The sequence below is a fragment of the Tinamus guttatus genome, unplaced genomic scaffold (genome assembly GCF_059628265.1).
Source record: "Tinamus guttatus ecotype Peru unplaced genomic scaffold, ASM5962826v1 Tinamus_guttatus_pri_ptg000198l, whole genome shotgun sequence".
In the NCBI taxonomy this organism is placed as follows: Eukaryota; Metazoa; Chordata; class Aves; order Tinamiformes; family Tinamidae; genus Tinamus; species Tinamus guttatus.
Genome location: NW_028288732.1, coordinates 4,144,209 through 4,167,528, shown reverse-complemented (window position 1 = coordinate 4,167,528; position 23,320 = coordinate 4,144,209). Strand labels below are relative to the sequence as shown.

At 47.1% G+C, this 23,320-nt stretch overlaps 1 protein-coding gene across 2 annotated transcripts in view; it reads right to left on the bottom strand.

Annotated features, from left to right (window-relative positions):
- PLD1 (phospholipase D1) overlaps positions 1–23,320 on the bottom strand; it is a 56,938-nt gene that overhangs the window by 11,985 nt on the left and 21,633 nt on the right. Inside the window, exons 7-19 of one of the 2 annotated variants that reach the window (XM_088523917.1) lie at positions 20,648–20,706; positions 19,332–19,424; positions 15,688–15,840; positions 14,780–14,929; positions 13,894–13,977; positions 12,068–12,149; positions 9,667–9,777; positions 8,403–8,603; positions 7,404–7,620; positions 6,329–6,442; positions 4,662–4,790; positions 4,268–4,386; positions 4,032–4,145 (exon numbers count right to left, since the gene is read on the bottom strand). In XM_088523917.1, coding sequence (XP_088380043.1) covers positions 4,032–4,145; positions 4,268–4,386; positions 4,662–4,790; positions 6,329–6,442; positions 7,404–7,620; positions 8,403–8,603; positions 9,667–9,777; positions 12,068–12,149; positions 13,894–13,977; positions 14,780–14,929; positions 15,688–15,840; positions 19,332–19,424; positions 20,648–20,706 — 1,626 coding nt within the window. The remainder of the gene's footprint in view (positions 1–4,031; positions 4,146–4,267; positions 4,387–4,661; positions 4,791–6,328; positions 6,443–7,403; positions 7,621–8,402; positions 8,604–9,666; positions 9,778–12,067; positions 12,150–13,893; positions 13,978–14,779; positions 14,930–15,687; positions 15,841–19,331; positions 19,425–20,647; positions 20,707–23,320) is intronic. The other variant, XM_010215260.2, reaches the window with a different exon arrangement.

The following is a 23,320-nucleotide window of genomic DNA, read 5'->3' as shown; positions in this document are numbered from 1 at the left end:
TCCTGCTACCCAGAATCACACTGGAGAACGATGGTAAAGCCACCAATGCTTAGTGCAGCTTCACCACCTGGTCCCTTGGGAGAACCAGAAGGCTGTGACGCCTGGGCCAGAAGAGCGACATGGGGGCTGCTGGAGCAGCACCCGTGTGGGAAGGAGCTAAAATCTGGAATTGCCCTCTTGAAGGCTGCAGACTGGAGTTTTGCAGTGTAGGAATCGCTGATACTAACTTTTGGTTGATGAACTTTGTCCACGCTGCCAAAACAGCCACTTGTGTTCTGGAGAGAAGCTGCTGAGCCCTGCATGGAGCAAAGGAACTTCCACACCTCCCTTTACGGTAGCACTAGCTGAAGCTCCGCTTGGCACAAGGAATAAATCAGCACCTTTTGTCTTAATTGTGAGCTTGCTGGTGCCTTGCACTTCGAAAACCAGCCTAACTGCTGGGAGGGCAGTCTGTCCCAAGCTGAAGCAGCCATGGGACACGACACCTGGATCATTCCAGCAGCCCCACCATCACAGTCCTGCTCCACAGCCACACTGACACCACGGGAAGGGCACGTGGGTGTCTGGGATAGGACAAGACCTCCGCAGCCACCAGCACCAGCATCTTGAGGCTGCTGGATGCAGCCCCTACAAAATGAAGCTGAAACTGCAACATTTAAGCTTTGAAGATTATTACATCGAACTTTTCTCATCACTGATATTTTCTCATGGCTCCTGCAAGTCTCCCCTTTGCTATCAGACTACACTAAGTGAACTGGTTTAAACCAGAACTATTTCCACGTCAGGAAGAAAAGGTCACAAGCTGCTTTGACACAGCCCCTACAAATAAGGGAGTTGTCTTGGTGCTTCTTTTCTTCTCTCACTGCAGTCCCACAGTCGCGTTGCCAAGTGCTACGCTGGGCCTGTCGCCTCTTCCACTTGCTTAACCCATCCAACAGCAATAACATTTGTCTGCTGTGGGCTAGTGCATGAATTCTGAACAATGCAGGCTCTCACGCACACTTCAAAGAGGCGAGGGCTCTAGCCACTGACAGAGCATTACATTTTCATTGCATTTACACCAGGAACTAGGTATTGTCTCACCACATCACATGCTTTGTTACGCCTCCTTTGGATGATAACTGCAAACTGTGGAATGGAAAGAGTTGGAAAAAAAAATGCCCTTGGCACGACATCATTTGCCCTTGCAAAATCAGCGTGCAATTGGATTGCTATTGCAAAGCCCGAAGTTCAAGGGAAGGAGGATGAGTGGATGTCTGACTAACCCTTCAAGCTGACTAGGCCTTTTCTTCCTTCCTAGCTCACACCTTCCCATGAGCACTATATTCCTTCTTCCCACCCAGGTGGGATCTCATTTCAGTGTTGCTCCTGCTTTCCCCCATCTTCTTCCACAGCCTCCTTAACACACTCTTTTTCTGGCATTCTCCTTGACAAAGCAAACAAAAACAGATGGCACAATAACCCCAAAATCTGTTGGTGACAGGTCAGTTGCTTGAGCCTGCAGTAATACTGCGACCCCCACGGATCCTTTGTGTTTTCTCTTCCTCTGATCTGCCACAATTGAAGACAGATTTGCAAACAAGTTCAGAAAAAAGAAAATCAGCTGCCAGATTTTCTAGAAGCGCCCTACAGTCAGGGCTGTTCACTGTGTCTGGAAGCTGGATTTCACCTTGGGGTAGTTACTGCTGGTCTGAGAGTCACTTATAAAGTCTCTGAACGGCACCACAACAGAGATACCAAACACTTATAGTTTTGGCTGCTGTCCCAATAAAAGAGTTGGTATCAAAAAGAAGAATATTCCTGTAGTTTCACTGCACCTACTCAGGCCGCCCACACTTGCCTGTCACTTCTGGGAAGGCGTTCCCAGACCTCAGGGCTTCAGCTGAAGGGCTGAAGGGCTTCAGCTGCCAATGCTCTGTCCATGGAGAAGTGTCCACACAGGAGCCGCTGCGGGCTTGTTCTGCACAGCCTGGCACACAACCTGGCAGCCCCCAGAAAAGGGGCTGTGGGGCGGCGAGGTCAGGCTCAGACCGCACGTGTCCTCCCCTCTCCACATCGTGGCACTTGAGCACAAGTCAGACCTGAAATCTTCAGCAGCAGGAACGACACGAGAGCACCACGGAAGTCACCTGCTGCGGGGGCTTCAGGGATGCTCGGGGCATTTTGGTGCCTCAGGAAAGCTGCGTTACTCTCCCTGCACGAGCTCCTGCTCCTGGGGCTCCCCCAGGTAAAGGGGCCGGCGCGTGAATGAAAACTCAGGGCAGTGAGAGCGCTACCCGCCAAAGGCGGCAGCCACAACCCAGCCCGTGCAAACCGGCGCCAGGAGCAGCAGCAGCAGCCCCGGGACCGGGCCCTTAGCCAAGCCCCCGTGGCACGAACGCCCCGGCCTCAGCAGCGTTAGCGCGGGCATCTCCAGCACCTCGCACGGGTCGTTTGGTTTCACTGTAGAGCCACACAGCTTATAGAGCTGCCCTGACGGGTCTCCAAGGGCTGCAATCGCTCGCGAATTAGAAACGAGCCAGGGAGCTTCAAATGAATAATTCACAGGACAAACCTGCACTTGTTTTTCCCTTTATGGCATCACTGAGAACAGACTGCAATTTCCTGGAATGTATCAGTTATTTGTAGCAGTTTCCCAACAATGTCATCTCGAGGCTACTTCTCAAACAGCTCATCACCAGTCACATTAATGTATATGTTTCTACCAGGCACCGCTTCAGCTCTGCTATGGGGGAACACACTTGTATTCACCCTCCTTCCTGAGGTAGCAGCTCTGTGGCATGGGGGCCTAAGGAAAGTTTGGTCTAGGATCCAGGTCTGTGTTCAGCTTCATTCCTCCCTTGGTTACTTCCTAATTCTGTAATGAGGAGAACTTAATGCATTTCCTGGCTACAGCAAAACCTGTGATTTAAAATGCTAGTCCTGCAGTTACAGTGAATGTAGGGGACACAGGACTCCTTGCTTCCAGGAGAGCAGTTTCCCAGTGAACTGGTGCCACAGCCAGCCCAGAAGGTACTTCCAGCTCCTGAGCACCTGATGGTGTCTGGGGTTACAGCGTATTTCTCAACAAGCTGCAAGCAATGTTTGGGGGCTGGTGTAAAATGCACATGATTCTTTTACACAATCTGAGGATGATAAAAGACGCCCAGGCCAACCATCATTCACAGCACGAACAGGCCACAAACCCCAAACACACACAGCTTGTTAATCAAAGCTTCCCCAAGCGCTGCTGTCATCTGGGTGGGCCACTCGTTACCAACACAAAAGCCACGTATTTTCCTTGCTTTGATCTAATCTCTGTTAGTTCATTCATCTTTCTTCCCTAGAGATGCCTTGCTGTTTAGACATCACTATTTTAACCTTGTAATCTTCAACAAGTCCATGCACACCTCATGCACACTAATATTCAATACATGCACACAGCATAGCTAGTAGCATTTTAAATAAAAACATCATTATAATTCTGAGTATTGAGGATGATTAATACAAATGAGACTGTGGGTTGACTGAAGAACTGCTCAGGACCCACAAGACTGAGGAGCCACTGCATAAAACGCAAGTAGGTTCAACACAGAAACCAAAAGCCCTGACACTTCTCCTAGGACATCGGGTCCTGAGCTGACTGCTGCCAGTCCCCAGGAACACTTTGGGGCCTGGAAGATTATTCTCAGATCTTGCAAAAATACTCCCTGGCCAGCACTATCCCACCAGCCTTTCCAGAGCAGAAAAACAAACTTCAGGTGTTAGTAGAAGGGGAGCAGGAAACAAAACAGAAAATTACACAGTTGTGGTGCTCCGACTACTTGAGTACCACATGTGGTTTACTCCTCTTATCTCCAGCGATGGAGGGGTACATTAGCACAGCTCTACTGAGACAGTCCCATTATTTTATTTTAACTGATGATCTCATCACCCATGTTCTAAGCTAAAATGGGTAAGAGTGCCTCCTTTTATATTTTTAAACATCTGCTGGAAAGATGCAAAAAGGGCTCACTTTGGGAGCATGTGAACAGCAGACCATCAGCACCCACCTGGACTGTGGCATGAACAGACTCAGGCACCTGGTACTTCAACTCATTAGAAGTTTCCTGAGATTTCGGCAGCAGGAATGGGTAGGACAGGGATCGGTACTTGGGCTTCATGATCTGCCACGGCAAAAAAGGAGAGATTGAAACACAGCAGAGCGAGAAAACCGAGCGGTGTAGGCAGCGCTGCGCGCAGCGGGTAGGAGGGCACCCGGAGCCACGTGCCGCCTCCTCGGCCCGACCTTGGTGAAGTTCCAGCGCTGGATGAAGTGGCGGGCGACGTCGCGGGCTGCCTTGCCGTGCACGGCCGAGGAGATGTCGTGCCAGGGCATCCTCGGCGTCGTGTGCCGGTCGATGAAATCTAGGGGCACACAAGAGCGCGTCAGGTAAAGACCAGTATTCACGGGCAACACAGGGGGGCCCCTTTCATTAAACTGAAGCCATCTGGAGCACAACACCGATGGCCAGGCAGGTTTCTTGACACTTACTTGTGCAAGGAACACCCTCCCAGCCCAAATCAACAGAGCATAGCAGCATTAATTGGATCTACAATTGTAATGAGATTTTTGCTGCTTCTTTCTGGCAGCAAGACATGGTTTGGGGGAAGGTAATGAAGCCCAGTGCAAAGGCACTTACCAGCAAAGGGTTTGTCAAGCTGAACCCAGTCTTTAAAGACAAAGTTGCAATAGTCTTTTCCGTGCCAGAATCTCGTTTCCCCAAACAGCTCGCCAACACCCGTCTTCAGGCTGCGCATCGACCCTTTATCTGCCACACGTAAAGGAGATGTCACAAACGTGTTCCCAAGTTATACAGCATCGGTGAGAAACTTGTTTCAGCCAAAGGGCACTGACTTGGCAGTCTCAAGAAGCTGAAGCTGTTCTCTGCCTATTCTTTCTGCTGCTTTCAAAGGAGGTACTAAAATATTTTTCTTCTCTACTTTAGTATTCCTGGCATACAAACAGGACAGATTATATATACAAAATTCTGTTCAAGAAACAAAAGGCAGATGCTGAATGCTCTCTGGATCGGACTAAAAGATTATCTTATAATTACTTGTCTTTCCACAATCCTGTGACACCTAAATAGTACCAGGTGTGAATCTACTCCCTGCTGTCACTGACCTTACTGGAAATATGTATGGGAATATGACATACCTACCTTTTTTTTTTTTTTTTAATCTTTTTCCCCTCAAACAACAATGTCTTTTTTTGAGTTTTACAGTTAAACAAACAGATCCTGAATTCCAAACTTACAGTGCTAAAAATTTTTTAGTAGTCAACACAGCACAGCAACAGTGCAGTTGTTAGAATAGCTTACAGGAAGCCAGCCCTGCCAGCGCTGTTGTAACACCCCCAGGAGCCAAGCCATGCCCCACACGCCATGCAGCAGGTCTGCCCCACAGCCGCCTTCGAAAGCTTCAGTTTCTAGTGAGAGTCCAGGTGGAGCTGGGGAATCACTGACCCTGCATGTGCCAATGAGAACGTACGGGCTGTAGCTCTGAGCCGCAGCACCCTCCACGTCCCGGGGGCTGCACACTGGTGTCACCAGGTGACCACAGTGGGGACACTGCTCCATTTCCGTGGGCAGCAAATGCACCTTCCTCTTGTTACACCCTAATATTTTGCAATGCTTATTTTAGAATTGGCATCTCAGAGGAAGATGTTAAAAAGACAAAGATGTGGAAGAACTACTCCTCACTCCGTACCCCAAATCAAAGATATCCCTATAACCTACCAACCATCCACGCATAGCTGGGTATTCTCAACACCTTCCAGCATCAGTCCAGAGATGAGAACAGCTCAATGTTCACAAGCATCCAACTCCTTTTTCAATCAAGTATGCTTTCATTAACTGCAATAAGGGCCAAAAGGGAGGCCCAAATCTGCATCTAAATATGAGTCTGGCAGTTGGCATTTGGCTGTTCCTTCTGTCTTCTGCATTAGATATTTTAAAGCAAGCTTGACGCATTATGTTCCCAATTCCAGGGATAAGTCCCTTCCATCACAGTAAATAATCCAGTACTGCTGAAATAACCATGTACTAAAGTTAATTTCTCAACTGTACCTACTTTCGTTATTGTAAATCTGTTTTTTTTTTTTTTTTTTTTTTTTTTTTTTTTACTTATGCTGAAGAAGGTGTTTCTGGAAGAATGTCTTGAGATGGGGTGATAAGGCTGTTGAGAGCATGACACAAACAGGAGAAGGTTGACCCTGGAACCCAACCTAACTCTCACCAAGACTAGAGTGTAAAACAATGAAAGCTGAAGCCTAGAGGGGTCTGCAGCTCTGCCTTCCTCCACTTACCCTCCCGAGGCTCAGTGAGCCCCTGTTTGGATTCATTGTGGTGATGAAACATTTTCAGATGGGGTTTTAAACTCTGGATTATATTCGGTTGACTTCTATTGGGGTTACAATAACCTGCAGAAAGTCAAGATGCTCCATTTACAGCAAAAACACACATCGACTTCTACCACACTGGTTACTGCTCCTGTCTAGAAACAACTTGTATGACAGGAATTCAAATGAGATGCCAGTTTGCTGACACTACCAGTGACCACCAGACTCACCCAGTTGTGTTTTACCTGAACAGCCAAAGTGATGCTTTTGCTACCTCAATATGTCCTGAACTATAAGCAAACAAACTGGGCAAACTGTGCTCCTGCGAGGCTTCCTCCTGCCAAAGGAATAACTCTCACCGTGCAGCCTGTCTGGATGGGGAATAAAGACTGCTGAGGCAGTTTACAGCCTCAGGCATGGAAGGCCTCAGAAATAGATGTCACAGTAAAAAGTCCACGCTGGAACGAACTTCAAGCTGACCCTTTTGATCCCAGCTTTGAAGCTGGTTTCAATGTGTGGAATTAAAAGCTGCATTCAAATGATCAGCTGTTGAATAGTCTTTCCACCTAGGAAGTGGGTAAATCAGGAATATTTCTGCTTAAGCAGAGTGAATTATACCTAGGTAACACTAATGCATGATGGAGGATAATCACATTACAAAGTTGTTTCACTTGTTATATTAAACACAAGTTGAAATATGAAAGATTCAATTCTCCATTGAAGGTACAAAAATTCTCCAACAACAAAAATATTACACATCACGCAGGCTACGTCACATCACCTGATGGCTCACGACAATTGCTAATTAAGTAAACTCAAATCCACTTAAAACTTTTCTTGCATGTTTGGCAGTGACACAAATTTACATATTGACTAAACACAGTTATTATTCTGATAGTTAAGGATTGCATCAAGTTATTTTCTTTACAAAGAACACATTACCCTAGATATTATGTGAATGTGCACGTACACCCACCCACCCACCTCCGCACACCCTTCATATACATCGTTTAGGTGAAGCCAAGCTGAAAACGGTACTTACTTGACTCGCTGTCTATGCTGCTGACGCTGTCAGCGTGGTGCATGCCGTGTTTCTGGAGATGCTTGTAAATGCTGAATCTTGAAAACTTTTTAGACTTTCCTACCCCTTTCATTTTGGAAACGTCTGAGGCATCTTCGGCATTTTTGTGGAGCAGATGGTTTTCTGGGGACGGAGCTGGAGGCTCCAGGGCGATATGTTCAAATGACTCGGCTGCAGACTTAAAAAACACAGGACACAGGACACTGCTGATGACGATGTATGGACAAGGTCTCCTTTAATTACAGTGATCATTCATATCAGTGCTCAGAAGCACCAGGAGCCAAAGTTTGCTCCATGACAAAGACACGACTCACACAGCTTTAGTAGGAATTATGAATGCTTTTGGGAGGGAACCTGTACCAAGGATGCACTTAACAGAAATGCCCATTAATACTAACGGTATATTCTTCAATAAATCAGCTATAAATTTACTCTGGATTATGACTCCTCTCAAAATCCCCATATATTCAGACCGCTTTAAATTGCCTACAGGTTATTAGAACAGCTCAGCCAACAAACAAGGCACCTGCTTGGGACCTGAGTATCCAGCAGTCTGGAGCACTCCATAAGTGCTTCCTATGCACCTATAGCTAAAAAAAAATATTAAGATAAAAATTAAGATAAAAAATATTAAGAACTGCAATAATAAATATAAAAAATAAATAAACAAAAAATATTAAAAAGCTGCAAACGGTAACGACTACTCCAAGCTCTGGAGGAAACCCAGGTGCCTCTCCCTTTCGCAGAGGCTCACCTTTTCAGGATCTAGCCCCAAAGAGTCACTCAGTTGACAGATATTTTCCTCTTCCCATTACTACTCCTCTTTAAAGCTCCTAGCCTCAAGGCTGGGGTCAAAAACTGGCACGGGTGGTTCCTCCCCGCCGACACCGCGAGCCCGCGGCGCCTTCGCTCGCGGAGCGTGCGCCTCAGCGGGGCAGCAGCTGGAGCAAGGCCACTCACCGCCAAGTTGATTGTCGATGCCGACTTTGCCGTGCGCTTGACGCTGCCCACGTCCGTGAGGCGATGCTCGTCGTCGTCCCACCGGCCGTAGGCCAGGTCGATGCCGCCGACGAACGCGACGGACTGGTCCACGATGACGAGCTTCTCGTGGTGGGCCCAGAGGTACACGGAGGAGGACACGTGGTCTGGGTGTCTCATCACCTGGGGAGAGAACCACTGCCTGGCTCAGCTGTGGGGCAGACCTCCTTGATGAGTTTAAACCTTCAGCCTGGAAGCTGCTGAACTTTTCTGTGGCTGCTCAAGATGACAGCGACAACACAGGCTCTTTTCTAAGATGCACCCACACAAATGGTCTCACTGCTATTGTTACTGAAGCAACACGACTCCTCTGCAGCCCAGACACAGCAGGTGCTCCCCAGCGATGCAGATATTCCTGGCCAGCAACAGCTACAGATGTGACCAAAGCCAATTACAGCAGCATTCATTAAAGGGTCACAGTCAAGGAATCTCACCTGTAGATGTACAGCCTACAGCTTATTTCTAGATAAGAACCGCTAGACCAACTTGCTGCAAAAAAAAATAACGTTTCACCTGGCTACTCGCCAAGTAAATCACACAGCTTCCACAAACACTGTGCAGTCATGCTGTGAAAATGTTAGTGCACAAATGCTTCCCTTCACAGGGACAACTAATCAGGTGATAATAAATTTATTATTTCTTTTAGCAGTTTGTTAATCTCCCTCGTGTAATATATATCTCATGAAGATTTATATGTCTCTAATTTCAAGAGACAGTATAATAATCTATCGGTTTATGCCCCGCAATTCATTTTCTGCTCTGTGGCAGAGCAGCTGGTAACAACACAGAGAGCAGAACACTCTTCGTTTATGATGGGAATGTAAACATCCAGTGTTGACTCTCTTCATTTATGTATGAACAGAAATGCTGATATGAAGCAACATTCTCAAACTGTAATTTTCCATTTAATGCAACTCCATTAATCTGTCACATGAAATAAGGTTCTTGTGAATCAGATGAATAGGTGGTTTGGCAAGTCTAAACTAAACACACTTATGTTCAGTTTATAACCAAAAGAAATGAAGTGGCTTACAGTGCTGGTGAGCACTGTATGAGTGAATCTTTAAAGACTATTCCCACTGCAATAGTGACAACAGCCGACTTCCAGTTCAGACCATGACATTCCTTGCTAAATATCAAGAGCAAATGAATGCAAGTGTCATTTGTACTTGCAGTGCACAGTTACCTTAATGTTTGGATGGAGATGCATGAGTGTCCGTTTGCTATATTCACTGTTGATTCCTAGGGCAAGCTCCACCTCTTTATACAGCATCACAAAAATTCTCACTCCTTGTTGCTGTTAGAAATTAAAAGAAACACGTTATGCAGATATTTGAATGGACATAATGCACTTTAAAAGCAATAAAAAGCTAAGGGGCAGGATGCATGTTGTTCTTGTGGGCAAAAATGCAGGCTGTGATTACTGAGACCATTCCTGTTTACATTCTACTAGTTCCAGCAACCGGATCTTACAGTGTGCAAGTTTCACCTACAGCTAGACGCACCTGCAGGACAATGTCACCTGTGAAGCATCCTGTCTTCCTTCTCCCAAAGGAGACACAGCTGAGCTGATGCCAGCAAACAAGGTTTTACTGTAAAAAAGTTATTTTAGCTGAAGCGACTTCCTAGAACAGAATGTGCAACACTGACACGATGGTGCTTTATGTTATTTTAATGGTATCTACAGGAGGGTTTCTAAGGAGACAGTTATGTTAAAGCACGGGCAAAACTGCTAAGTGTTTCCCTACTGAGGTTGCTCAGGCACTGGGGCAGCTTCCTCTGCCATGAATCAGTAGAGCTTCCCATGGAGTATGTCAGCTTCAGCTAAGGGCCTGACCTTTCCACAGGACTGGAAACCTCTGTTCCTACAAAGCTGCTGTTGAGAGCTTAGAGAGTCTCCAAACTATGGTGACAGTCTGCTCTTGAGTGCACTGCTGCAAGGAGGCCACACAAGGAAGGCCCAAACACGCACAGAGGACAGCTGTACTCCTGCCTGAACACCAGGAAGGCCCTGCTGAACCAAGGAAATACCACAAATGAGGGAGGAGGGAAGTGTTTCCATGAACTCACCTGGCAACATTACTCACTCTCACAAAAATATTTGTAGCCACAGGAAAATCTGTGTCAACACAACAAAGAAAGCCAAATTCTTCCAGTGAGCATGCCCTATGGACACGATTCATTTGCCAGAAAACAAGACTATTTTCAATTCAACAAATTCAGACACTCACAAATATAGAAAAAAAAAGGAAAAAAAGGAAATTAAAAAAACCTTTTTTCTAGGCATGCGGAGTCGTTGACAACTGTCAAGATGACTGGTTTTATTTATTTTGCTGCCCAGCCTCCTGCCCCTCTCCCACAACAGTGATCCCCGTGCTCCACCTGGCCGTGCTTCCCTGACTGAGTCACTGCTCGTGTGGGGCAGACTAACTGTCCTAACATCCGCGTTTTGAGTGGTTGGATTAGAACTGAAATACAGCCCAAACGCAACATCTTTTCGGTCTGACTCATTCATGTCCTTAAAACATGCTGGAAACCAGTCTGGATGCAGACTGGTTATTTGAAAGCATAGAATAAACTGTTTTCTGAGAAGATGTAAATGTAAAAATCAACCAAAACCAAACAAGTCAACCATTCAGCAGGATCACTGGTGCTGTTTCTTGAAAGCCAGAACTAAAGGGAGTTATATATCAGATCACTGCAGGAAAAAAAGGAGAATGCACAACAGCATAGAGCTTCACAAGGGAGTTCCTACAGGGAGCACTAGGAAAGACACAGGACAACAGCAGATCTGAACTTGTTAGTTCAGGAAGAATGGCAGAGAAGGAGAAATTACAATAGAGGGAAAAAAAGCCTTATCAAGAATCCCAGTTTATATAAGCATTTGCTTGCTGTACACAAGAATTTATTAACTCAGATAACATATGAGTGGAAACAGGAGTCTAAGTCCAAGTCACATTTATCACTGCGTTGTTTACAAGTTCCACACCAGATTCCACAGCAGAGGAACGTGATGCCATATGCGTTTATTCACTGACTTTCCACCTTTTCAAAAGGCTGTTCCTCCTAATCAAGCAACATGTTCTGCCAGAAGCCCTTTCCCCCCTTTCTTCTTTATGGAAGACTGATGGTATCTTTTATAGCTCCAGCTCAGAGAGCAGGAGCACAGGTGCATGGCAGTGACACACAATATCTCCACAACACAGCAACGTACAAACCATCTACCGAGACCCACCACGAGTGCTTAGTGCCTTTAGTAGCTCTGCATTCTGTGTGCCACAAGGAAAGGGCCAGATGGCAACGGCTCTTGCAGCTCGAGCAGCCACAACGCAAGGCTGAAAGCACCCAAACCCAGGGGATGGAAAAAGCTATCAGAGGATCTAGCACTCTGCCTCTGAACTCTTCCAAAGCCAAATCAAGACACATAGCCTCAAAGTCCAGGGAAACAAGGCTTGCTCTGTGATATCTTTAACTCTCATTTCTATGAAAATAAACAGTGCAAACACTCCAGTCCATATATGATTCTCTACAAGGGGGCACGCACAGGGCTTACTGCAGAGCAAAGGTTGAAGCTGCAGCTAACTTACTGCCTTTCGCTTGAGGATGCAATCCAGCCTCCAGTGATTTCCTTCTACCACAGGTCGTTTCATGAAGATTTCTGGGCTCAGCCTACAAATACAAAGGGGTGGAAAAACACGGTACACTTAGTTTGCAAACAAAGCATCAGCCTAAATAATCAATGCAGAAAGGAGAGAAAGGCAGTTCATGCAAGTGGATGTGAAGTCTAGTGTCCTAAAATGAGACAATCCGCTACAAAATCAGGTGCTTTGTTTTTAATCATGGAACATCACAGAGAACAGGTGATGTGTCCAGCACATTCACTTTAGTATTCAGCAACCCATGAGACCAAATTACTAGTAGAAATGGGAAAACTTGGACTCTCCAGCAAAGAAAGAAAATTCCAAGGTGTATTTGAAACAAATAAACAGATTTCAAAAAAAAAGTAACTGGGATTTCAGTACTCTTGCTACTTAAGCTAAATGAATAACACAGATTTGTGCTGAATTTTCCTTCCTGCCTCAAGACAAAACAACATGCTCTCACAACATGACATTCTATTGATTCATAGCTTTAAGGATTACAAGGAACGATTAGGCAATCTTGTCTCTGCAGAGTTGCTCCTGCAGAGCAAGGTCACAGAATTTCATCCCTTCACTTTTATACAGAGCACAGAAAAGTTGTGCTTGATTAAAGCATACTGCTACATCCAAAAAAAAAAAGCCTCTGACAGCAGCATTTTTATCTTAAGCTCCATATTTCAGATAAGTTTTACAATCCCAAGGTATGCTAAGAACTGATTGCTGTCTCAATAAAACGCTGAGGGAAGGAAGAGGCAATGCATCTGACGTGTGATGCTCTTGTATTCCTACCTGATGTTACCCACAGGGCTCCAGGAACACTGGGTTTATCTGTGGTCACTTTAGGAACATGTTTCCCTCAGCGAGGGATAACATCCCATTTAGTTTTCCAAACTAATTCCTACCTAAGACCCTAAGAGTTGACCCTCCCAAGGCTTTCAGGAAGCAGAAGAGCCCTAAGAGGTTCATTTTATAGGTGGAGACAGGGAAGTGCAGAGACTTGCTCAAGGCTAAAGAGGAAGTCCAAGAGCTGGCTCTAGAGTCTGCTCTTTTCCTCTAAGGTCCTGGGTGGCCTCTGATGATCTTTGCAATGGCAGCACAAAGGAGAAACCACCACATTTGGCCACGTAACTGTATCCCAGGGACCGCAAGAGCATATTTTTCCTGCCTCTATCAGGAATCACCATGCTAATGCATAAACATACTAAATAACTAGTTAAGAACAGGGCAGAGGCAGGTCCTTGAGCAGCCACATAGCTTGGGAAAGTGATTACAAAATTCCCTCTCTCATTGTCTGGCTTGTTTGAGAGCAGAGCAAAACTACATCCACCCCCGAGCCCCGGAGGCTCTCCTTGGTGGCACAAGGCTTCCCGAGATGGTGAAGAATAAAGTGGGAAGTGCACTGTACAGGTCGCATATATGAGTGTCCGTGTTCCCTTACACACTAAAAGACATTCTTGTCCCTTGGGTTTACAATGATTTACACTCCTGATGAAGCAATGCAAGCCATAACATTTTCAATTCAGATGGTGCCTTCACGCAATTTTCAGCCCTTTCCTTGGAAAGGGACAACCAAGCTGTTGATTTCAAGCATGTGCTTTTGCTGCCAAGCCTCCTGAAAAGGCCTTTGAATACAACACAGCGAGATGTTTGGGTGTGCTGCCAAACCATCCGGCCGCACGGCTAGTTTCCATACTGTCAGGCCTTTGAACACTAAAGAATTGTTGGGAATGTCCTGAGGCGGCTGGGCAAAACCCAAATAAGTAAGTACGAACCACCAGTCTGTGATGAAAATTTCTTCTTTAGCTGCTTCCATGGCATTTGCAACATCTTCGAAGTACCACTTAGCGTTTACATACCTGTAAAAGCAAACAAAGTGCACGGACTTATTTTTCCTTGCCCTTAATCAAAACAGAAAGTTCAGAGTTGCAGGCGGACAGGGTTCTACCTTAATGCTGTTTACATTCTCTTCTCAAAAGGAAAAACAAACCTAATTTCAGGAATCTGGACAACATACAGGGAGGATTTCATCATTAGGATACTGCCATCAGTATCCTAATGGAGCAGCACACCAAGGGATTATTAAGGGCCCCTTGGAATTCCGACCACCCCACAAAATACTCCATGGGGCTTCGCTTAACGGCGGAGTTGCTTCTGGCTCTCAGAAGAGGACAGTGCCAGAGTGTTAGCTTTGAGTTATGGAAACTTCCTGAGCCGTGGAAGGCTGCGGGACAGAAGCTGCAATAACAGCACCAGTATTGCTCATGTTTCATCCCAACAGAATTCATTTCTTGAGGTGCTCCTGGGAACGGCATAGTGCAACCTGCTGGCACTACACAAGGCAGGGTCACTTGCATAAAGCCAAGGTAACTTTAGACTATGCCTAAATTTGCATCTGCTGATTCTCTTGCATTGCGAAGCCAGCCTGCAAGGCCAGAATCTGATGCTGCTGCTCAGCCACGAGTGACATTTGCATCTGAACACATCTGTGGTGCCCGAAAGGGCAATACTGCATTACAGAATGAAAATCAGCCTTGCAAATGCTGCTTGCTGGACGTATCTTGGATTTTAAAATGTGAAGGATGTGACTAGGCTGTTGGTCACAGGTGAGCAAAACCAGGAAAGACTGCAGCACTCTTGCTCCAGTACTCCCCGTCTTACCACTTTGCCAGGGTGTTCTCTTGCACGGCTGCGTAGGACCCAAATCTGTGCTCCGTTAGGAAGTTCTTGCCATTTTTCCGAATGAACTCGTCTATTCCCTGTCTCCACCACTGGGCATGCCTGTAGCTGTTACACTTCAAAATCAGCGACCTGTAAAACAAATGATGCATGAGGAAGACTGCTGGGGCACATCAATTTAATTCTTGCTGTCTGCATATGTAGAAAAGCACACCTGCATCACTCATGTTTTATTTAAGCAAAAGTTAAGGAGGAGCAAGAGACTGTGCTTTGTTATTTCCAAAAGAATATATCAACACTTGGCCACTCTGAGTGACTGCCATATAACCCTGCAGCCTGCCAAGTATAAAATAGATTCCAATCAAATTAACAGAATCATCCTAAGTGTAAGAAAAGGACACAGCTAATGCTGTATTTAAAAAAAACGTGGTTTTACCATGAAAAGTATGTTTTTATCCCAACTAGCACATTTTTTGTGCAATTCTCCGGTTGTGACTTTGAGCAATACATTCCTGCTTGTAGCAGAAAAGAACAGAGGCTAAAAAATTACGGTAAGTAATTGCTGCAAAAACAAAGTGAACTGAACAGGCACCTGCCTCCCGCTCCTCAGGAACAACTGCCTGGATGAACCTGCAGCAGCCCCAACTCCAAACGTCCACAACTGACTACAGAAATGCTTCAGTGACAGCACAGGGACAGGGGGACCCTCCAGCTGGGACTCTCCTCCACCTCAGGGCATGGACAGGTGCTGAATCCTGCTGAAACTCAACTGCATTCTCTCACTTGCTCAGACAGGAGCACCTTATTAACACTTCCTGGAAATAAGCAATTTATTTCTTTTTTAAAGAAATGAAATATAAAAAAAGGGTCTACAAATCTGTATTTCTTACCTAGAGAGATTGTCGATCTGCAACCCATATTTCGTTTCCGTTTCTTTCTGGCCTATCTTTATGTTGAATTCTTTATCTACCAGCAAGACGAAGGCAATGGCCCCAGTGTCTGGCTTCATGTACAGCAGGAAGGATTCTTTCACTACCAGCCACCTGCAAGGGGAGACGAAGGCACAACTGCTTCATTCAGGCTGTTCTTCAAAACAAAAGTGAAAAGTTCACCCTTTGAAAGAACAGCAAATCATTTACTACCAGCATCTGTATGAGGGAAAGAAAGTGTTTAGCTACAACGGAAAATGACTGTTTGGAGTATGGTATAAAGAGCAACATTTAGGCCTATTATATAGAAAAGAAGCAAAGAAACAAGATCACTGAGGTGAATGATGAATTTACTGCAGTATAAAAACAAGCTACATCTGATTATCTACGAGAAACAGAAACACACACGTGACTATTCAGCACATTTGAATGATGATAAGCCTAAATTCAATAACAGCTCTCTGAAATGACTTGCATGACGACCTCTTATGGAAGCCTTGACAAGTATAGGCTCTGGAATCCAATGGAAAAATGTGACGGATCCTGTCCACAGCTTCACTCAGGAGCCAGGGGGTGGGTAACAGGCGAGGTGCAACAAGGATTCCTTCAACCCACATCATTATTTGGGTTGTAAGCGATACCTAGCGGCAACGTGGGGCCCACCTGATATTGCCAGCGTTAATTAAGAAGCTGGGATCACTTAGTCCAATCAGAACATATGAACGAGCTACTTTGGAAAGCTGTTATTGCCAAGCAACAGCATCCTGTTAGAAACGTGTGACAGGAGATGACCGGCAGGTTTTACACGGATACCACAGCCTTAAGGCAACCCTGGGGAAAATTCATTTTCCCTGGGAATGGCCTCTCCAATTTTTCTCCCTCTTGTGTGTAGCTGAGGTGACCTGACCCTCAGTCCCACACTGGCCTCTGCCCTGGGACCTCGGCCTAATTCTTGTGCATGCTCTGGGACTCACAAAGGAAAAGGCTGCAGAAATGTATTAATTCTTGTACCTTTTATAACCGACCCAGCTTCTCATTTATCTCCAGAACCCCGTTATTTCTCTTTCCTTTCAGGGCCCCTTCTGAGCAATGCCAGCAGCGTCTCTCCTCCGGAGCCAAACTGCTCCCCCTCCACCTGACCTGCCTGATCTTTCAGTCCCAAATCTCCCCGTTTCCAAACATTCCCTGCTCTGCTTCTCCGTGCTGAGCACACACACAGTCTCTGGAATAAGTGAGGTGAACCCGGGGTGTGGAAAATTGCTCCCGCTGAACCAGGGCCCTGCGGGGCACTCAAGGCCAGCCTGGTGCTCCGTAATGACACCAAAAACCACGGGACCACGAAGCACTTGGCACCGGCGGCTGAAGGACTCGGCTCCGCGCGCGGGGCCAGGGCAGGTTTTGGTGCAAAGGGACAAACAAGGGACTGGTCTAAGGAGAGGGCAGGCTGAGGAGGGCTGCAGCCTGCAAGGACGTGTGTGCAAAGCCAAGAGCCTGCACCTCGGTCTTACAGTGTCCCCACCACGTTTGGAAAAGCGATTCCAAAACCAACAACGTCCTGACTTAGCAAGTTACACGCAGATATGCTCCCCCTATAAACACTACTTTCTTGTTATTGTTTTTTCTCCTCTTGCTCAGCATAAGCTCTGAAGTTGTATAGTTTCAGAAATATGTCAGATTATTTGTAAAAAATATAAAATTAGCCTTTGCCTGAAATCCTTCAGAACTTCAAGAATCTTCTCTTAGCAATATTATTGTCCCTTTTTACTTATTGGTGCACATATTCTACTGGTCCCTGCAGGCTGTGGTTGGGGATTCAGTGCCCTCTTGTGTTATTCACTCTGCACACATTGCTAAGCGAGAATCTCACTCCAGAGATTTCTCCTTCAGAGGACAAAAATGGAATGAGGGAAACCAGATCCAACACAGAGCAGAACATGTGAGTGTCCTCCAAAAGGCTCCGTCTCTGCACAGCACGATGAAGAGTTAACACCAAGAGAAACAGGCAAAGTTCTGTAAAGGAGGAAAAAAATTGGACTTGGTCTTCCGAGTCTAATCTTTATCTCTGTGTAATCGCTCCAGAAGACCTCTGTAAAAATGTATTTAGAAATGGTGGGGATAAAAACAACAAAATGTCTCTTCACATAAATAGTGTAACATTTTACAGGAAAGCAGCGATTTTTAAAATAAAGTTAAGCTACCCACATGGAGCCCATCATGGTTCCACAATGCTGGAATTGCATGGTGGTTACTGACTTGGGAAGCTCTCTCAGACAAAGAGATTATTACTAAAAGGCAAATATGTGCTATTTGCATGTTGAATAGGAAAGATCTGCCCAATAACTAGCAGCATGGAGAAATAAAGTGCAGAATCCTTTCACAGAGAGAACGAGGAGCTCGTCTAACACCACGAGAATCAGTCGGATTCTCTACCATACAGTTATCAGTTTGGAAGTTGGAACAAAATAAAATGCAAAGATAATGAAAAGCAGTCAGCAAAATGCCTAGACCTTTGAAAGGTAACAGATACCAGGTTTGGTAGTGCACGGAAAATTCTTCCATGCTTTTAAGAGAGGAAGATTCGATGCAAATGCATGTTCCCCCACAGCTCCCCCTTACACTGCAGCCCCGGGATAGAGCTAAATGTACCCCAGGTTATCAGCTTTGCTGCCAGAGGAGGCATTTGTGGAAAAGCCCAAGGGATTTTCCACACAAACGCAGCAAAATGCAGTGGTCCCAACACAATCTTTAGCTTTGGCAGAGGAAACTCTTTGCTTTGGGTGGAAACGTCCTTGCTCGCCGGGGAGGCCGCCCTGACTCCGGCAGCCCCCGCCCGCCGCATCCCGGCGCTCCCACTTGGCAGCGGCCGCGCTCCAGCGGCGGCCAGGCCAGGCTGGAGCCATCGGCTCCGCTGCTGCAGGACACGAGGGCTGAGCTGCATCAGCCTGCAACGGGAAGGGACACAAGGAGGAGGAGGCTGCGAAAACTTCCATAAAAACAGCGGCGTAACTTCCATAAAAACAGCGGCGTAACTTCCATAAAAACAGCGGCGTTTGAGACACGTGGCAACAGAATGAGGCGACATATTTAATTCAAGGTTAACTGCACCAAGCAGAGCTCCTTACTGCTGTGGCTCACGTCTGATTTAATGGAGCTTTGAAGCCACCCAGCTATGTTTCAATTAATTGATTTTCTCATTGCAAATCAAGGAAGGCAAGCTCAGAAAACTAAGCTGAAATATGGCTAGAAAATTCTCCTCTTCCCCTCCCAAAGGTGCAGATTCCTTTGGCATACGGACAGCACAGAAAGCTGCAAACAAATCAGGTGATTATTTCGCTTTCTGCCAGCCTCTGGCTGTAAGTCCCATGTCTCCCCGGGAACAATGTGCCTGGTTCTGCTATGAATCCTAATGCAAAAGAAAAAACCCAGCATCTACACAGCAGGGGATTAATCTGTGGTCTCTTTTCACCTGAAGGCCTGTAGCTTTTTGTAACAGAGAAAGAATTTTACTTGCAGATGTCTTTGGGAGAAAACGATAAATGTGGATCTTTATACATGTGTCTGGGGAGCACAAACCCCCCGCCCCTCTCCCCAGCCCGCAGCAGTACCTTTTGGACCATCGATAGCACATCCTTCCTTGGCCGCAGCAGTTCAGGCCAGGTATTCGGTGCCCCCCGGAGCGTTTCATGATCAAACCTTCTCTGAAACAAGCAGGAATCTGGTAAAGATGGGGGGAAAGGGCTCGCGGGACGCTGCGGCTGCTGCCTGCGCTGGGCTCCCCGGGGCCAGGGCATGCCCAGATCTGTGCTCGCTCACTGGATCCCTCCAGGCTCTGCCAATGGGTCCCCTCTGCCACCCTGAGGCCGCTTCCCCATCAGAGCGAGCGCCCCGAGCAGCGCCCCCGGCCTTGGCCTCCCCTGCCCTCCAGGGCACTGGCCTCCAGCTGGGCCTCAGCAGCCACCCCGCTGTGGGGCTGGTTGCCAGACCACAGACCCCACCAAGGTTGAAAGGAAGGCTCTCCAAAGTCAAAGTTGGCATGTTTTTTTAAAACCATACATGGGCACTGCTATGTAGCACAGCTATACAACAACCCCGTCATTGCTGAGAGACCGGCTGTGCGAGGGGAAGGGGAGAAGCCCTTGGCCTGGGTGATGAGCTCAACTCACAGACTCCATCCTGCACAACTACAGCCCCTTTCTCCTATACCTCCAGCTTTTTCCCTCTTCCTTCTCCCAGGAAATACCCCGTCTCAATGTAACCTTTGAGCAGTTCTACAGCGAAACCCAACACACCAGCAAAACCGCGATTTTACCACCGCTGTCAGCCACAGAGCATTTAAGAGAAAAGCTCTGCTTGCAATTCAGCTGGGGAAGGCAGAGCCTGGCAGCGCGTCTGGTGGGGCTGGACACTTTGGAGCAGTATCTAGTAGGCAAACAAGGAAGGAGCCTCTCAGAGAGGGGTCACGGACGAGCCCGTGCTGCGAGCACCGCTGCAGCCAGCTCTGCTGCAAAACACGGAGAGGCTGGGCAGAAGGGAAGGGTCTCCACACCTCTGTAGTCGGTGCACTGAAATCATCCTGAGCCACCCTGCGCTACAGCCTTGCCTTAGCACCGACTGTAACCCCAGGGCACCTCGAAGAAAACTCTGACAAAATCACATGTCCCCTGATTCCCACTGCAGCACCGCTGGGACCAGCCAGGGAGTAACTCCAGGGTGAACGTGGTTTTGGGAAAGCTCCTCTGCCTTTGATGGTCATGATTAATTCCCAAAGTTGTAGCATTTCTACCTGAACATCAATATATTTTGGCACGTAGATGACAATCTAGTCAACTGCCAGTAAGAACGGAAAATTCTCGGTTTGGACAATATTTGTTTATAAAACCACATTCTGCATAAACGGAGAAGGAATCAAATCAAAACTTACATGCCCTTTGGTCCTAGGTCATGGATGAAGGAGAGCTGACTTACGCCAATGAACTCCATCTGGAGGGAAAAAAATAAAAGGCATAAGGATTTCCCCCATCCTTCATAGTTAGAAACCCACAAAACACTTTGCTCCGTGGAAGTGGCATGTCACAAGACAGAACCTGCACAGAAGTCTCACTGAAGTTATCCAGCAAAGTTTAAGCCTCTGTAACAAGAGCAAGAAAAGTATTTTTTATGCGCTCTGGCATTTCAGAGAACCAGCACAACCAAGATTAAACAGCAACAAGGACCCACTCGTATCTTCCTTCTCGGGGTCACTGGCTCAAAACAGGAATCAGAATTGACACTGCTTAGTGACCTACAGGCACTTAGCTGGCTGAATCTGCCCTCTCCTGCATTAGTGAACCTCACGTGCAGCTGGAAGCCTGGTGAAATTGCTAACTGCTTGTTAAAGGCAGACACCTCCCATACCGCCAAGCCAGCATGTGATGATTCCCAGCTTCCCACCATGTCCAAACGACCGGCCACCACGGCTGCCCCTGTCCCTCCATGGTGAGCCCTGCAGCACCGCATCTTGTCCCCGAGGGCCACCACAGACACTCTCTGCATGGAGGTGCTCCTGCAATGCAGCCCCCACGTGCCACGCTGAACCAAGAAATCCCTGCAAGTCCCAACATGTGCCAACATGGGGCCAACACGGCGTGAGCGCCTCGTGGCCGCTGCAGTCTGCATCAGGCACACGAGGTGAGCAAGGGCTGGAGCCACTGCACAGGCACAGCTTGAGGAAACTGCCTACAGTATGAAGGTTTAACCAATACGTCTCAAATTCAATTAACCAGACCTTACAGTTTCACTTATCAGCTTAGATTATGGAGGAATCTAGAGATGAGCAATGCGAGTGACTGAGTGATGATGCCATCGGAATCCAAAGATAGGATGCCGGGCGGCTTGGCCCGGCCAGCCCTCCTTGGCACGGCGGGACATTCCCCACGCTCTGCTGGACATTCCCCACGCTCGGCTGCTCGTTAGCCAGGGCCCTGCTGGCAGGGAGAACGGCCCCGGCTGCACGTCCCGGAGCTGCAGGGAGAGCGGCCTCCCTCACGGGCTAAGGGCTGCCCGTGCTCACGCAACTGCCCCTTTAACTTTTCATCACGTAAAAGGGCCAAAGTGCAGAGAGATGCTCAAGAGAGGGCAGGGCGAGTGCAGGGACTCCTCTTCCGTGCTGATCAAGGTAAGAAAGCTAAAGGGAACAGTCTAAATAAGCCGTTTGCCAGGCGAGGTTGCCAGGACCGAAGTCCAGGACTGGATCCACCTTGGTGACAGTAACTGAGCGGGACAGGCAATAGGCAGAGCACAGGCCCCCCGGCCTCTGTCCCTACCTGCCCGAGCCCACAGGAGCTTCGATCCCAGCACCGTCTTCTGTCCCAGGCAAGGCCTTTCTTCCCAAGCGGCTGCTCTCACCTGCTTCCTGACAAACCAGACTCAAAACTATCTTTGGCAAACTCCAGTCTTGCACAGCAATTACATAGGTGGAAAAAACAGCCTCAGAGAGGCTTCAAATACTAAAAATAACAAAAAATGTAGGCAACTCCAGGACAGAAGCCTACTCTGCAGTTACCCTGAGAGGCTCAGGTCTTCTCCAGGCATATTGTTCTCCCTCTGCTTCCACAGGGTGGGAGAGAGGGAAAGATCCTTCTTTCTCCTCAGGCTCTGCACCTTCTGGGACCTACCCAAACCCTCACCACATCAATAAGGTCACAGGGAAGAACAAAGAATCTGTTGTTCTCCTGCAAGTAGCTCAAGGATACAGAGTAACCTCTACTTAGTAGAAACGAATTTATGCCCTCATTCTTTGGCAATTTCAGTGTGTTTTCAGAAAGTGGCTAGAACAAATTATTTCCTTCCTTTTACTAACTGTCTTGATATCACTGTTTCTCACTGTATGTTCTGGAAAAGCAGCAGTCCTGCCTGACGAACGTGTCATCTGTTTCTGAGGATGACGCTCGGATTCGGATCTCCCTGGCATCCACCATCAGAGAAAACTCACAACACTGGACCTACCTCTCATGCTGGACACAAACAAAACACTGCACACAAACAGGGTTTTTCCTTGAAAACATTTGCTGTCAACAGAAACAGGGCGGCAATTTGTGGAGCACCACATGCAGTGAAATAACTGGCTGTGAAGGAGGAGAAGAAAATCCAGGAAGAGAGGGAGAGAATTGCTCACAGAAACAGAGCTACTACTGCATGAAAAAATAACAGAAAAAAATGAAAAATTGTCTGCTGGTGCAGTAACCTTTCCTTCAGCAAATGAGTCTTTAAAACGGTGACTGTGGCACCAGGGACACTATCCAACACACATCCTATTTATTGGGGTGACTGAGAGGAGCCAATTAAACCCGTCACTCCAGGCTCCATGGTGTGCAGGGCCTCGGCGGTGGCCACGCTCCTGGGCTGTCCCCACCTCCCCTGTCATGTGCTTCTGTGGCTCGACTGCAAAAGAAAACGAAATCTTACTTGTGTGTTTCTCTTCACTCGTGCAAACGGCCACACGTACTCCAAGGAGACTATTCATATGCAGAGCAGTGAGCACGTTTGGGGTTTGGTTTGCAAAAAGATTCTATCGGTTACGAGGAAAATCCCTCAGTGCATTGGAAAGTATCTGATT